We start from the raw sequence: 17,337 nt of genomic DNA, 5'->3' as shown, positions 1-17,337 counted from the left end.
GGACGATGTGGGATTCAACAACTAGAAAATAATTTTTTCTCTAATTATATAATGACATGTGATGTACCATCCCGTGTCTAGGCATATTGAAAAATTTCTCCAAGTTCACGGGTATTCTTAAGTACAACTAGCGGTATATTCCTTTATTGATATCTCTCGAATAAATGCTACATGTAACACGTGTTGGGAGAAATATTAATAAAAAAAATGTTGTTTTCACACATTTTTTTTAGTTTCTCATACACTACTATTCATTAATAATCATTGAATGATAATCAAACAAAATCAATGAATTGGATTAAACAGGGGACCCCTTGTGTTGGGATATTTCATGGGTCCAATTTGATCAACCTTAGTACATGAGGTCTATTTGATTGTAAGTGGCGTACAGATGAAGTGGTCTTCTGGATTGATCAAGTGGGCTTAAGCCCATAAAATGGTGGTATACTGTTACAAATTCAGAGCCCAACCCAATGTTAGCAAAACAAAAAGAAGCAAAAGCAGAATCCAATAAAACTGAATCCAACGGCGACAAAACTTGGATGCAGAGCGTCATAGCAGCAATGCCCAATCTAAAACTCTCAAGAAACTCACACCTGCCATTTGTATTCAAACCAAAGCTCGTACCCGCCTCCATTGACGACCCCGTCAAGCTTTTGAAGAAAGCAGCCGATACCAAGAACTTACGAACAGGCAAAACAATCCATGCCCATCTCATCGTTTCCGGTGAACCTTCCAAATCCGTTGATATATTTCAAGCAAACTCTCTCGTCAACTTGTACGCAAAATGTGATCAAGTTTCAATTGCGCGCCACCTGTTTGATTGTTTGCCCAAGAGAAATGTGGTTTCTTGGAGTGCCTTGATGGCAGGGTATTTACACAATGGGATGGCATTGGAAGTTCTTGGCTTGTTCAAGACAATGGTTTCGGTGGACGGGTTGTGCCCGAATGAATACATTTTTGCCACTGTTCTTTCCTCTTGTTCTGGCAGTGGGAGAGTTGAAGAGGGGAAGCAGTGTCATGGCTATGTGTTGAAGTCCGGGTTGCTGTCTTATGAGTATGTTAAGAATGCACTTGTTCACATGTATTCGAGTTGTTCGGAAATGGAATCGGCTATGAGGGTTTTGAACACTGTGCCAGGTGGTGATATCCTTTCGTATAATTCAGTTATAAATGGGCTTTTAGAACATGGGCATGTAAGAGAAGCAATGGAAATGTTAGGCATGATGGCAAGCCAGTGCATGGATTGGGATAGTGTTACATACATTACTGTTTTTGGCCTTTGCGCCCATCTTAAGGATTTAAGATTGGGTTTGCAAGTTCACGGACAAATGTTGAAGAATGATATAAAGTGTGATGTTTTTCTTAGCAGTGCAATGATTGACATGTACGGGAAATGTGGTAAGGTTTTGAACGCAGCGAAAGTTTTTGATCGCTTGCAAGAACGGAACATAGTCTCTTGGACGGCAATCATGGCTGGTTATTTCCAAAATGGGTATTTTGAGGATGCATTAGGTGTATTGTCGAAAATGGGAAATGAAGACATTCTTCCAAATGAATATACTTTTGCTGTCTTGCTTAACTCGAGTGCAGGTTTGTCAGCGCTAAGACAGGGAGACCTACTACACACCTGTGTTGAGAAGTCGGGTTTCAAGGACTATGTCATTGTTGGGAATGCTTTGATCAATATGTATTCCAAGTGTGGCAACATTCAAGCAGCAAATGAAGTTTTCTTGGATATGACATGTCGAGACTCTGTTACCTGGAATGCAATGATATCTGGATTCTCCCATCATGGGCTTGGCAAGGAAGCGCTAAATGTGTTTCAAGACATGTTGGCGGCAGGAGAATGTCCTAACAATATTACTTTTGTAGGGGTTCTCTCTGCTTGCGCGAGTTTGGGTTTGGTGCAGGAAGGATTCTACTATTTGAACCAGTTAATGAAACAGATTGGCATTGAACCTGGCCTAGAGCACCATACTTGTATTGTGGGGCTCCTCAGCAGGTCTGGACAACTTGATCAAGCTGAGAAATATATGAGGACTATGCCAGTCAAGTGGGACATTGTTGCCTGGCGAACTTTGCTCAATGCTTGTCATGTACATAGGAATTACGCTTTAGGTAAGCAAGTAGCAGAGGTTGTTGTGCAAATGAACCCCAATGATGTGGGAACATATACGCTATTGTCAAATATGTATGCCAAGGCAAGGAGGTGGGATGGAGTTGTGAAGATTCGGAAATTGATGAGGGAAAGAAACATCAAGAAAGAACCTGGGGTGAGCTGGGTGGAGATAAGAAATACTACCCATATCTTTGTTTCGGATGATAACATGCATCCAGAGTCCAGTCAGATACATGAAAAGGTCGGGGAATTGTTGGCCAAGATTAAACCATTGGGATATGTACCAGATATTGCTGCAGTACTACATGATGTGGAGGATGAGCAGAAGGAAGATTATCTTAGTTATCACAGTGAGAAGTTGGCTATAGCATATGGCCTCATGAAAACGCCTACAAATGCACCCATTCGTGTTATTAAGAACCTGAGGATATGCGATGATTGCCATGCTGCCGTGAAACTTATTTCAAAAGTCACAAACAGGTTGATAATTGTTAGAGATGCCAATAGATTCCACCAATTTCAGGATGGGAGATGTTCTTGTGCTGATTACTGGTGATAACGGTGAAACCTTTAATCAAAGTGGATTACCACAGAAGAAACATCTTATGTGTCATAGAGATTACTCCATGACAACCTAAGCATTCTGAGCTTTCTTTGCAGAGGTCCATGCTATGTAAGTAGTAAATAGTTTATTAAAAAGATTATGAAATTCACGCTCCTATGCAATTTTTTTCAATGGTTAAAGATTTTGATTGAGTGTCTACCTTTCAGGTGAATAAATCGGTTTCACATATAAATTGGGAACTAATCTTTTTTGCACTCAGACGATCATCTATCAGAATTGGAGCTCAGGTACTTTGTTTTATTTAAGGGAACTTTAACGAAAAGTTTTCGGTACTATTCACTTTAACGAAAAACCATATTTTTACACTAAAAAGTCAATCTTGATACCATTCACTTTACCCTTTATTTTGTCCTTATCGTTAAAACTCAAAGTTTTCAAGTCCTTTAATCATGTGTCAGCTTCCGTTGCAGATTCTATTCAATCAGAACAGCATTAAAGTTTCTTGTATAGTATCTGTTAGAAGTCAAATAAATATGGGTTCTTTTTGTTCAAGTTTTCATTAGTAAGAAAGAACTATACTAAGACGTTAAAGTACAGAATACAGATGCATGAAATCTTATAAACTTAATATAGAAGAAAAAAATGATTCAGCCAAAGCTGGCCTCCATAACTTTTACAAATTCATTGAACTCTATCCTTCCATCTCCGTTTTCGTCAAAGGTCCTGATCATTTTCTGGCAGTCTTCTAGCTTTGATCCTTCCTTTAACCCCAATATGCATAGAGCTCTCTGTAACTCCCTTGCATCAATAAACCCATCTTTGTTCTCATCAAACACGTCAAAAGCTTCTTTCACTTCCCCCAAGCTCGGCTCCTTCTCATCAAACAGCCCTGAAAGCTCAGCGGAACTAAACGTCTCCGGCAGTTGCTCACCTTCTGGACTGCAAAAAATTCCCAAGTCTCCCATCACCATATGCACATCTTCTCCTCTCAAACTCCCATCATCACCTCTCTTCTCAAAGGTCATCTGTGATCGCCTTGGCTCAGAAGCCAGCTTCTTCTCATCCAAAACCTTTGTCGAGTTACAACAACTCTCTTGGGATTGGAGGAGAATAGACTGAAGCCTTGAAAAAACATTCTGAACTCTACTTAAGCAGTTAGAAATCGCGTGCAACAAGATTGCATCGATCAAAACGAAGAAGGGTAATGTGTTAGAGTTAGAATCAGTCGACGACGATGTCTTCTCCATTGTAATACAGTAGTATAGGCTGAAAAGCATGGATGTTGGATATAAACAGCAGAAACTAGAAAACCAAGTTAGAGATCTCTAAGTTTGACAAAGCTAATACAGAGGGAGAAAAGATTAGGGTATTGATTTACATTAAGGATCTTATTTGTGGAGGGAGAGATAGGAGGCGAGGTGTTTTATAGGGACCAAAGATTGAGTCTTTGTGTTTGAAGCCATCAAATCAGAAGTGGTCAAGCCCCGGAATATCAAGGAAGTTGCTTGTGAGTTGCTGATGCAGGTCTTTGGGAAGAAATAGTGGAAAGTTGATGGAGAAATGATCACCTTAGAAATTAAGAAAGCTAATGAAAAAAACTTGAAAATTTTGAGTTTTAACCATGAAGACAAAATAAAGGGTAGAATGAATAGTATCAAGATTGACTTTTTAATGTAAAAATATGATTTTTCGTTAAAATAAATAGTACCGGAAGCTTTTTGTTAAAGTTCCCTAGATATTAGTCATTTGGTATAATGTATGTTGTGAGGAAGTTTCTTTGTTTTTTGTTGGAAAGAGATGTGATGGGTCCGGCTGGACTGCATTTCTTTAGTCTGTGTCCTTTTGGTGTATGTGGAGATAGTGTGTTGGGGAATCAGACGGCTGGTTGACTAGTTAATCAAATAGGAAATAGAAAATGAAAAGAAATCTCCTGAAGTGGGTTTCTTGGTAATGAGGGCTTGGTTAGGGCGGCTGTTGGTTCACACTATTTGCCATTCAATTTCCGTGCGCTGATTTTTTTAAGAAAAGTCGTTGCTCATTTCCTTGAAAACAACTCTTCCTACTTTCCTGCTAATTGGGATATAAAAATGTGTCGACAAATGAGTTATTTTTGCATATTTTTCAACCTATGATTTGATATGATGAGCGTACTTACCAGCTAATTGCAGTTGATAAATTTTTCTTTTGTGTTTTTGGTGAGTTACTTCTGCATATATGCTGCTTACGTTTTTAAAGAAGTATATAGTGTTGTTTTCTTTATTCTATGCAATTTGCAAAGGAAATGATATTTGCACGCTTTTTTTCTCCATCTACGCACCGTGTTTATTTTAGTCAATTGAGACTTTTTTTCAAATATTTTATGGTGGTTTTACTTTTCCCATTTATCTTAGGAGAGATTTTTTTAGTGTGCCAGAAGCACTGTTTGGTCCATCAGTTGGTTAGAAAATTGAAAAAAAAAAAATTGCAACCAGTTGTTATGACATTTGGTATACCAAGTTATATTCCCAGCACGCTGAAAAAGCAAATGTTATATATGTGAAAAGTCAAGTATGGACTCCTTAGGAAATTTTAAGTTACTTTATTTGTTGGTAAAACTGCAAAAGTTGTGGAAATTGTAATTTGAGTGTGGCCTTGGAATTTTGAAGTTTCAAAGGCAATTTTCCATGTTGATATTTAGTCGTTTCACATTCCGCACACGTTGGCTTTTCTAACGTGCGAGAAGGATCCAGTAGTTTTTACGTTCAATCAGGTTCAGGCCTGCTCTTCATTTGGGCCTGAGGCCCAATATATAGGCCCAGTAGCTATTGGTTCAATGACCCTACTGCCAATTTCTCAAAACCCATATCGCCAAACATGATAAGACGTCTACCACTAAAAGTCCCATACTCGTTGGATTGACGCGATGAGTTGTATTCGAGTGATATTCGAATAATCTAAAGTATGAAATGGAGATTCGAATTTGAAAGTCGAGGAATATTTCTCTTTCTGAACAAACAATAAAAAGTCAAATGTTGAGATTACATCTGGCAAACTAGTCGTGTTCATATTGTTTGCGTATCATACCCGTTATCTTAAAGGATCGTGTCATGTCAAACTCATCATCTTAATGAGCTCTTAACAGGTAACCCAATGACGATCTGGCTCGTTAACATGAAATGTCGTTTCATTTCGAGTTAATGGATCATGCAAAAAATTGTTATGTTTAATATCTAGACTTTGCAAACAGGTCGTGTTCGTGTCATTTACAAATCATACCCGTTATCTTATCTGGTGACCCACTGATTCGTGAACGTGTTCTTCGAGTGACTCGATAATGTCTCAGTCATTAACAAATTGATCCGAAACATGTTATTTTTGTATTATTTCATATCAAGTTAACAAATCATGTAAGAAATTGTCATACCCGTTATCTTAACTATCCGCTTTTGGCTTATTTCTTCATCACAGTCAATGTCAAATATCCTCGTTGTTTGCTCTTTTCAGCAAAAGGTCAACTTCTTTTATACTTACCAATATTCATCACTACGTTATTAGAGTGTAGAAGTAAAATTATTGTATTCAATATATCATTCATAACATGTTTAACCAACAAAATAAAAGCAAAGCATACACATTCAAATTATAACCGTTTCAACAATTTTTCTTCAAGCACGAAGCGTTGCAGAATACGACCGACTGAAATTGAATCGATTCTAGAAAAAAAATTGACAAATAGCACAAATGTTCAAAGAAAAAAAGGACATGGTAATTGGAAATTACCGTTCAGAACTAAAATTTAGAGAGAAGACACACTTGGTTGGACAAAAAACCTGAACTAATGAAACGATTCACATTTCACCATGAATTTAACTAAAACAAGGTAAAAAGTGAAAACTAAAGAACATGACTTTATATTTCTTGCCACAAAAGTTTGATCATCTTAGTTGGGCTGAGGGGGAGGGGTAAAGATATACCCTGTTCTCAGGTTCACATTCGGCTCTGGATCTGCATAATCCATCACTGTGATCATCTTCCTGGATTTTCTATGATTTTCCTGAGAAACAAACAGAAAATTGATTAATCCACAGCCTCCAAAATAAAGTAAAAATTTGAAAAGTACCCAACAAAAGTGAAGGGGCAATGACTTGCCCTTGAGACTAGAACTGAAGAATCTTCACCAGTCTCCATCAGCTTTCTCCCAAATCCTTTAAAAACAAAACCAAATTCAGAATCCACCTTTCGGGAATAAAAAAAATAATATGATTTCCGCACGCTCCTTTTCTACTTCTGCAGACAAGAAAATGAGCGTGCGGAAATCAGTTCTCGGAATATAAAGTGCTGCAATGAAACAGTATTAAACATTACAGTGTGAGTTGCTTACCGTGAGTTGAAAAAAGAGCGAGAAGGCAAGAAACTAAGAGAAATCTCAGAAACCATCGGCGACCCATCTTTTCCTGCAGAATTCTGGGAATTGGGTAGCTCTCAGAATTCTGAAAACGACTTGGGATTTGATGAGGTTTGAGGAAGAGATGCCGAAAGGCTGGAGCTTTTGAGTTTCCAGGAAATCGACTTACGAGCTTTCAGATCTGATCACAAGAGAGTTAAATTTGGAGAGTAAGGAGATTATTGGTAAATTATACGTTGAAAAAATATATGTATGAGGAGATTATTGGCTGGGGATAAAGGTGCACAGAGGTTGATACTTTCAAGAACCCTAGTTGTACTCAACTACCTGAGGAGGTCAGAAATTATGCTTTACCGCCCGAAATTAAAAGAGAAATATAGAGAGGACACTATCTACGAGAGAAATGCTGAAGAGATTATCTCGAAGTGAGATAGATTCTTTAACATCTCATAGTTTAACGTTAATTGTTAATGTTATAAAAATTATATAAAATATAAGATGTTAGAGAATTTATAAAAAATATTATTTTTAAAATAATTTCTTTAGCGTTTCCCTTTAAATGATACTGATCAGAGGGAATGAACATCCCAACTGTAACTCACTGAATCTTTCTAGTACCATTTTTTTTTCTAATATTTGTAAAGCAATGATATTTATTAATAAACTTTAACAGTGTATCTGACGATTAGTGGACAAAATTCGCATACACAATTAAAAAATTTGGACACTGAAATTTTGTATAACACGTATTGGAGCTCACGTAGTTCAAAATATGGTATGATTTGGTTATTTTGAAAATAAAAAAAATCATTTTATAGGAATTATTAAGTTTAATCACTTTCCTCTATCTAGTCTTTACAAAAATATGCTAGAAAGACCTTATTATTCGCACCATATTTATTGTATCATATTTTTAATATGCTTAATTTTTATTTAAAAAAATAAACAATGTAATACAGAATAAATAGTGTAGTGAAAATTTTGTCATTAAAGTTTACTTCTTCAGAGCTAGGAGCTAAAATCGAAATTACCTAATGACCGTCCCTGTAACCAATCGAAGCAACCCCTGGTGCATATCAAATCAAGAACTCGTTTCCTCTTCGAGCTAAATCCCCCTACTCTGTTTAACGTCCCGATATTTCGTTGTGAAACAATTTTGGGATGGTAATCAAAAGACATCAGAGGCAACAAATCCAAGGCTCCTTGCTACAGGGAAAAGAAAATCCCAAAACAGCTGCTGTGAGAGAACTCAAATTCTAATAATTAGGACATTGGGATTATACACAATCTTTTTTACTTAATTCCGAGTTTAAATCTTCGGCACTTGTTTTGTTTATGGTTATCTCATTGACTGATATATGTTAAAAGTATGACAATAAAATGAAGAATGATTAAGCTTATTAACACGTGACAATTAATTATAAGGGCCACACAAAATGAGTACAGAAGATTTGAACTCAGAATTAAGTCAGTGAATCGAATAATTAATCAAATTAATTAGCTTCATACAACCCGAGACACTAGACAAAAAAAAAAAAAAGGAACCCTGAGACACTGAAAGTTGACTTCTTTTATCTGTTTTCAATTTCAAGAGATTAATTGACATGGATAAGTTTGCTTATTATTAGTAAGCTTCTGAGGTAGTGAAAGGAAATGGAGATTAATCCTTCATATGATCACCATTAAACCTTAAAATATTAGTGATTGCAAGTGGGATTATGGATTTTAATCAGTTCCGCACGTGTTAACCCACATTAATGCCCCATGCTTAGCCCCTTCCATTTTTAATCTTCGCCACGGCTGCCAAGGTTCTTCTTTGTTCTTTAAGCCTTTCACTTTCTTAAATCTACTTAAAATATGGTGGAGAATGTTGGAAAATGACTTCCATGTTAGGGGAATATGTCAATGTAGTTGTATCAAGTTAATCATGCAATATCATTCGGTAAAGTTAAAACGTATGCATGGTTGTTTTGAGATACTATCTCAATAACATGATCATCCAGACCTACGTCAAGTCAATATTAATCAAACTTAAATTTCTCATAATTAAAAGGAGGAAGCCATTGGTGTTTCATCTAATAAACTCTATATATTTCTTGCTTTCCAGGCAAAGTGAAGCTTCGACCTCCCTCTCAGCGGATTGGTTTACTGTTTACAGCTTAATGGCTTGGAAAGAACCAGACAACCCATAGTACTCCCAAATGAGTTGACTTTACAAGTCACAAATCTCAATGATCTCTAATCAACACTCCAAAGCTACCTAATATATTAGTAATATCATGTGAATATGATCTCGAAAATATTAAGATCAATAGTTCATAAACAATTTAATTATGACAATTCATGTTTGAGAGATTTACAAAATTAGGTATTCTCGTAAGAGAATGTACCCTTGTATGTACCATTCGACTTCATATAGGTGAATGTATGTGATGGACGTGGGAGCGTGGACAAACCGACCGCTCGTATTGAAAGTTTTTCTCCTCAACCTCAAACAAATTTCCCTTTACGAATTTAACTGATAACAAAAGGAAAGGGGGGGACCAAGAAGACTCACATGCATGGGGTCCCAACTCCAAGACCAGCAACCTTGAGCCATCCAAAAACTGGTGGTCAACGTTTCTCCAAAAATACCCTAAGCCTAAAGTATCACAAAATGTTCTTTTTTTGCAGTCACACATTTTACTTTTGAAGATTTTGGTTGCTACGTCCCAAAACGTGACATGATTTACTCCCAAGTACAAATCCAACTACATGTTGCGTGGTTTCGAATTTCTTTTTCATGATATCTTGCTTTCCCTTGCCTTTTGTTCTACATGCTTTGCTGTATTGCATTAAAAGATGAACTTGGTGTCTTTTGGTTTGAATGGAAAGTGTACTTGGCCCTTCAGTTCGGCATGTCTGGAACACGAGCACATATGTTATATATCATTATACAAGTGGAAAGACACTTAAAATTAAATTTTACTCTACTTGTATAATAGCATATAACGTACCGTCCGTATTCTGAACACATTAAAATATCTCTCCATCTACGAACATGGTGATCTCTAGTCTTTTCTATCCTCAAAATAGTTGAATCCCACATTCTATGAATAAAATTTACATGCAACTATAATGTCACAATAGTGGTAACTCACATCATAAGCTGGCACATACAATGATATTACTATTATGGTGCCACAGTTCCTGTAAATTTCTCTCCAACCGCATCCCGCACGCGTCCCGCATCCTCAATCATACTGTTAATTATACTAGAAAAATGGCCAACATATGTATTACTATTCATCTCAGATTCTTTAAGTCAATTATGCCATTGACTTCCTTTCATTCCAATCGGTCATGTTTACTTAAGATGAATGAAAGAAGTCGTGAATTGAGAAACTTGGGAGTATCAAAAGTAGAGAACGAGAATCAAATCAACTACTCCAACTTTGTTGACACATTTCTAGTTTCGAGAGTATTGAGGGTGAGTCTTAACACAACAAAAATGTTGCTCATTTGTAACTGAAAGATCACGAGTTCAAGCCGTGAAAACAATCACTTTGTGATTGAAAGGTTATGGTTCAAGTCATGAAAACAATCTTTTGAAACAACAAGAGTAAAACTCCGTACGATAGACGTCCTCCCAACTCTTGCAAAGCGAGTAGCATTATTTGCTCAGCGTCACCCATTACGTGGATATAAGCTATAATAACCCAAAATAAAAAAAATAAAAAACCTAGATCTTCAATTAAAAGCACAAATGAAAAGGAAGTTTTTCATTTGAATCCCCAAAGTTATTTAAGTACATATTTGGGATTATGCTACACAAACCTGAACTCTTCTAGTTCTCAATTTACATGTAAATATATGTACAAGAACTCAAGCAAACCGTCTAACTCAAAATACATACGTTGCAAATATTCATAGTAGCACTCGCAGGGGAAAAATTAGTGGCTATTTCAGCTTAAGGTAAGTTGGCTCCCAGCTCCTAATTAAGTGAAAAGGCCGCAAAATCCTCCTCTTATATTCCTCCATTGACGGCTTTGACATTTGGTTTTGTGGCCGAGGATGGTTAATCAACGAGACTGCTGGGCGTAGAAAGGCGGTGTCATATTGTGTGGAGCAGTTGAGCTTTGCTGAACTGTTAGAATCACTTGAAGCAAACAAGAAGTTTAAAATAAGCTACCGATTTTACGAGCTCTCCTGGAAATTGAGTGATCTAGACAGCGCCGCTGGATTGGCTTGTAAGACCGGAGAGGCATCGGAGGGATGATTCTTTTGATCGCCCTTTGACTGGAAGGCCTTGAAGAGTCCCCCGCTGCTAACTGAGTCAACCTTATCATTCTTAATCCCCAATGTTGCCCATATAGAGCTTTTTGCAGCTTCTCCAGGGTCATCAATCCTCAAAGTTTTTGGAATCCAAAGGTTTTTCTCGGCACTCTTTTCTTTTGGTGGCTCCTCTTCCTCGGAGCTATTTTGTTTCATGGTGTTCTCTTCCCTCGAATGTTTCCCCAGGGTGGGAGAGTTGGGACCAGAACTTGGAGCACTGTTGTTTAAAGATGATGGCGGAGGAAGCCAAGGGATATTCCAAGGGCCTTGCACAGCACAACCCCAATAAGCTGCTGCAGGGTAGAAGGGCATAGGATAACCTGGAGGGCAGAACGCAGGTGGTGTGACAGGAGAGCTCCATTGGGAGGAGTTCCAAGGGTAAGGCCAAGGAGCCCCAGGAAAGCATGGTACTTGAGGTGGGAAGCCCTGATAATTCTGCAATACTTGCTCTTGTGATCCAGATTTGCACGCTTCATCCTTTGAATTTGAATCTGTCACCGTTGATCCAGTCAAATGATCATCTCCATTTACTCTACCTCCATAAGAAGCTGGAATCCTCAATCCTTCAGGTTTCTGAAATCCATTACGCGTACAGTTCTGTATATTTTTATCAGCTAGATGAAGGACAGAAGCCATTGATTCACAGAGGGGCATATCCCCGCAAAATGTTAGGACAGTACCATTCGGTTTTACTGAAGGATGGTGAACTCCATTGAGAACATCAGCTTGAGCATTCGGCATAGCTTCAGAGACTGTTATGTGACGATAGTGAGAAGCAGAATTCTTATTCTTACGACGACCGGCACCCACAGGCACATTCCTCATTGTCCCACCAGCTGTCCAGTATCTCTGGCAGTTCTTGCAGAAGTGCCGGGGTTGGTTGACATTGTAATTGTTGTAGTAACAAAACTTAGTGTCCATACTATTACAGCGGGGGCATGGAAGTATTTTATCTGGTTTCTTCAGGGTCTTATCCTGCGCATTACTGTCTCACTCTGTTCTTCCTCAGTCTTCTCTGTCTTTAATGTGGCATTCTCCTTCTCAACAGGTGATTCAGGGTTTACACCTATTATGGATGCCGCATCTGGCTTTGTCAACTCTTCCGAAGATAATGTCGTGATTCCATTTTCCTGTTTCGCCTGAATTGGTTTTTCTCCGAATGTGTCCTGATTGATCAAAAAAATTAAATGAGAAGATGAGTTTCAAAACTGTCTTATTAAAATATAAACAAAACTATTGCATTCATCCTTTATGTCTACTATGTTACTAATGCATACAAAAAGAGTCTGAAACCGATCTATGTTGAAAATCAAACTCTAACGCTTAAAAGAAAACACGACATAAAGGTTCCTGAGGTGAGGACTTGCCAATACATAAGATTATGTAATGAGTAAAATAGCACCGGATATTCATATGTCATCCGAGTAGCGCGTTGGCCACGGGAAAGTATTATAAGCAGGCAGGCTGAAGTAGAGATCAACACTAGAAAACAGAAGTTTCGCCTCCGAATGCATCACGGTAGGAGGACAAAATGATTAGCTTGTTTGAGGAGTATTTTTCCAAATCTTTTCAACCCCCAAACGGAAGAAGCAACTATGAACAAGCTGTGTAAACTAGAATTCGATATCACCAACAGAAATGTAAAATACGCAAAGTTTCGAAACACAAGCTAACCCCAAACTGCCACAAATCATAAAGGAAATCCATTTATTCACACAAATTTCATTAAACCCTCGATTCAAATTTCAAAAGAAGCCAGAAATGAAAAAATGAGCAAGTGGGAAGCAACCCCATTTGAAACAGCAAATTAAAGTTTCTTGCTTGATTAATCACCAGCAGAAAACACAAAAGAAAACCGAATAGCTTGAACAATCTTATTCCGTTCACAAAAGCCAGCAATCTCCAAACAAATTCATAAGATTAAGAACCCAGAGGCAAAACAAAAGCAAAAATTATGTTCAGAAAGCAATTGAAAAGAATCCCAGAAAGCCCCCAAAAGCAAAAACCAGAGTAGCACACCAAAAAGTCAACAAAAATCCTCCATAGAAAGCAACCCATGAATCCTTTCGAGCTTCCAAGCAATGTTCGAGACTAAAAATTGAAAATTTCGGACACCCAAATCCCCAAATCCCATTACCTTGTTGTCATTGACCTCTTTCTCCTCCCGTTCTCTTTGGGTATTGACTTCGGGCGAAGAGTTGGAGGAGGCGGCGGCGCGGTCCTGATCGACAGTCTCTTCCGCGACAGTTCCGGACGGCAGATAGGGTTCCGGACCCCCGGCGACTCCGACCGAGTCGCCGTCGGAGCTCAGCACCGGGATCGTCTTCCCGAAAAGCTTGATCGCTGGGTCCTTTGCTGCCTCCGACATTTTTGCTACGCTTTTCTTTTCCTTTCCTATCCTTTTCTTTCTTTATCCTTTTTCACCAAAAGTTCGATTTCGAAGAGAAAAACAGAGAGATGGAGAGAAATCGACGAAAGATCTGACACGTTGTGTGCTCGCTGTGCATATGTGAAGAGAGAGAGAGAGAGAGAGAGAGAGAGTGTGTACGTTCGTCGTCTTTCTCCTTCAGCTGTCTATGGAGGTGGTGCACCACGTCATAGGGGGGGGGGGGAATTCTGAGCCACAAGTTTACTTGTGGTTTTGAAAAAGATTTTTTATTCTGTGTTTTTTCTTTCTGTCTTTGCTTTTTGCCCCCCACGCCCACCCCATCTCCATCTACTTTAACACATCTTTTGGGTCATGGAAGAACAGTCTCATAAAGTTGGATCCAATTTCCATTTAGTCTTCAAATCCTCGCCTTTCCCGTACGTCAATTATTCACGCGCACGAGTATGTAATTATTGATACCTTAATTGAGTTAACTATTCAGTTAAATTAAATTAAGCAAGTGCGTTCGTTATTCACTATTTAATCTTGATTACTGAACTTAGTGTTTATATATCTCCGAAAAATTTGTATTCACTTTAAATTTTTCTCTCTTTAGTTTTTAAAGAGAGAAATTTGTATACACTAAATTTGTATACACTTTAAATTTGTATACACTAAATTTATAAAATCTAGGAAGATAGAAATTTCAACTTGTATGTAGAAAATAAAGTATATTATTTTAATTAACTTTACTAAATTCAAGGTTACAAATATATTACATTAAAAACTAGCATTCTTCCCCATTTCTATTAAATGAAATGTTGCTAATTGCCTAACCTCTTTAGACTTTTCTCAGCAAGAGGGACTTATTCAATTAAAAAAAGGGGAATTAGATATATCTATAAAAAAAAATTATTAAGGGGAATCAAATGTGGCACCAAATTTATTTAATACAATTTATTTAATATAGTTATCATCTCATTGAGATGACATTTGTATTAAATATATGTAAGTATGATAGATTAGTCCTGAAATTAAATATGAGTATAGTTTGATAGTTTGATAATGATACTTTGAATTTAGTCACAATACTTACATGTATTTAATATAATCATCATCTCGACAGTCGGATGATAATCACATGAGTATATATATTTACATGAATTATATGTGACCGTCATACAATAATTGTAAGAAATACATGTAAATTATTGTATCAAATTCCCAAATTCTAAGATTTGAAATTCTACTCAATTTTAAGGACTTTAAGGTCAAATTATAGCGTAAACCGCAAAGTACTTTTTTTTTTTCCCTATTTTTTATTATATAAAAAAGACGGAATTTCGCCTAGTCTTTACCTTGTAGTTGCAGTAAATTGACGTAGAAAACCAGGTCTACAAATTAAATAATAAAATAATAAAAAGTATTTAGGCATTAAAAGTAGAGAAAAGGTGCCAGGTCAGACCATACTTTTAGTGGGCCCCGCCTAAAAAGTAAAGCGAAAAGTCACCAAACGCCAACCCAATGATTCAGGTCCACTACATTCGTCACACGTGTCTAGTGAGGTACACGTGTGAAGCATCTCCTGGCCCTTGGGGCGAAGCGCCTAAAAGAATCTTCTGCTACAGGCTGTGATTTTCCCTTTCGAGATAGACATCTCTCCTGGAGCGCACACGTGTACCCAACGAAAGCCGGATCATCTCTTTTAGTTTTTTCGTGTGACGCGTAGCCGTCTGATTAGATGGAATATAAATTTTTTTTATTTTTATGTTTTTGGCTTTTTGCTAACCACATGTTAATTTATTTTTGTTTAATTTTTTATGATTGATTCTTTTGGCCTGAAATAAATATTGTGTTAAGGTTCATTTTTATTTGTTTTTTTCATACTTTAATTTGTATTTTATTTGCAAAAAAAATGCATTTTTGTTTTGATCTTATCGTTTAATGATGCGATTAGGCACTCAAACAAAAAAGTTTGACTATAGATTAGATTGTCCACTAAGGAATATGAAAGGGCCAAAAGCGTTTGTTGAAATTGTATCTGTAGCATAATTTTGGAAAACTGTTATTAATATTCTAAAAATCATACTCTACATTTCTCACAAGTGTAATTTTCTTACTAATTATAGAGAGTTTGGAGTGCAAAATGAAATTTTTGGAACGCCTATAACAATTCTTTAATTTTATTGTGATTAGTGTATTTGTTCATGTCATTGATGCTATCAATCTTAGTTGTGAAGTACCTCGGCCAATTGACACTTTAATAAAGGAAATTCAGCGTGTGAATTGTTATTTTGATTTGGAAATAAGGAAATGGCGGTGATAATTAATTGTCTATGGTAAAAAAAAATTTGCTTCGCAGGCTCAACTGGTTCCAACGCGTTGTGAAATTGCCCAATAACTAATTCCTATAGTTTGAAAAAAAGAATTAGAGATCTCTTTCCTTAAAGAGCCTGAATTTTTTATAATTTTTTTAATCTGAAGGGCTTTTTATAAGTCTTGTAAAATGAAAAGTGTGAATCGGGCTTTCATGTTGTAAGATTTGATATTGGGCTTTTTGTTGAAAAGAATTGGGCTTGGTGTCTGTTTGTAGTTTGGTCTACTAATTTGGGCGGGATAAAAGGAATTAATGATTAATGGTGCATAGATTTTGTGATGAGATAACCCCATTGGTTAGAGAAGCATAATTTAAACCTATTTCTAACCTTGTGCAACATTTTGGCTTTACCATTTTTAGGTAAAAAAATAAAATAAAGCAATGGTATTTGAAAAGAATAAAATTTTAAATATCGTAAAATTGTGGCTGCCAGGATGAATTTTGTTGACATGGTAGATTATGAGGTCAAGGCCGATAAATAAAGTACCTATAAATCGTGAAGAACTTCTATACAACATAATGTTTAGAATCATTAAACGGTATTTTAAGCTAGTTATATTCTGTCATGCTTGAAAAATATAGTGTGGTACTACGAACGCAGCTACTTAGTTTAATCAATTTATGTGTTATCAAATATTGTTGTGGTATGGTAGTTTAATACAATATTGTTGTGGTACCACATGGTAATCATGTTGGTTTAATTGATTGGCTTCTAAAGCTTGATGTTTCAGATGGTGAGAGCCTCTCTAAGTTGAGTAAGGCTTTGTTAATTTGTTGGCAAATTTGGAAATATAGAAACAATGTGGTGCTTATGAATGGTAAATCTACATCTGCTAGAGTTCATTTGTTAGCGTCACATTATCTGAAAATAAGATGGAAGCCAACGTGAGCTGTTCATCTGAAAATCAACTTTACATCAAAGCAGTTGCGGTTTCTTTTGACTCTACATCCTAGAAAGATGTATCACGAAGGCAAACTTCTTTGGTTAGGACCTTGCCTTCCGTGGCAAAGAAAACTCTCTTATTTGATTGGAACGGCACTGGTTGTGATTACAATCACACTATCTAATATTATTTTCTTTCTTGAGAAAAAAAAAAACACACACACACACACACACACACAACACATTCTCATTTTGCACAACCTCTATGTTATGTTAAACCGTCTAAGTATGCGTAAAAATAAATTTTTGGGGTTTTTGGAAATA

The 17,337-nt window shown here is 36.8% G+C and overlaps 3 protein-coding genes across 3 annotated transcripts; 1 reads left to right on the top strand and 2 right to left on the bottom strand.

Annotated features, from left to right (window-relative positions):
- The first annotated feature begins 514 nt into the window (after window positions 1–514).
- Window positions 515–3,089, top strand: LOC103964990 (pentatricopeptide repeat-containing protein At5g39680). The gene is made up of 2 exons (XM_009378005.2): window positions 515–2,795; window positions 2,894–3,089. Exon 1 carries the CDS (start codon window positions 543–545, stop codon window positions 2,676–2,678), a length of 2,136 nt encoding a protein of 711 aa, XP_009376280.2. The 5' UTR covers window positions 515–542; the 3' UTR covers window positions 2,679–2,795; window positions 2,894–3,089.
- A 203-nt stretch (window positions 3,090–3,292) lies between these two features.
- Window positions 3,293–4,297, bottom strand: LOC103964989 (probable calcium-binding protein CML46). The gene has a single exon (XM_009378004.3). The coding sequence runs from the start codon at window positions 3,962–3,964 to the stop codon at window positions 3,335–3,337; it is 630 nt and encodes a 209-aa protein (XP_009376279.1). The 5' UTR covers window positions 3,965–4,297; the 3' UTR covers window positions 3,293–3,334.
- A 6,520-nt stretch (window positions 4,298–10,817) lies between these two features.
- LOC103964988 (cyclic dof factor 3) lies at window positions 10,818–13,986 on the bottom strand. The gene is given in 3 exon segments (XM_009378003.3): window positions 10,818–12,375; window positions 12,378–12,551; window positions 13,523–13,986. Coding segments are annotated over 3 exon segments (1,533 nt in total). The 5' UTR covers window positions 13,754–13,986; the 3' UTR covers window positions 10,818–11,247.
- Between the last annotated feature and the right edge of the window lie 3,351 nt (window positions 13,987–17,337).

Source organism: the organism of the source record quoted next, unplaced genomic scaffold (assembly GCF_019419815.1).
Source record: "Pyrus x bretschneideri cultivar Hongxiangsu unplaced genomic scaffold, Pyrus_bretschneideri_v1 Contig12, whole genome shotgun sequence".
Classification (NCBI taxonomy): domain Eukaryota; kingdom Viridiplantae; phylum Streptophyta; class Magnoliopsida; order Rosales; family Rosaceae; genus Pyrus; species Pyrus x bretschneideri.
This window is presented reverse-complemented; position numbering and strand designations above follow the sequence as displayed.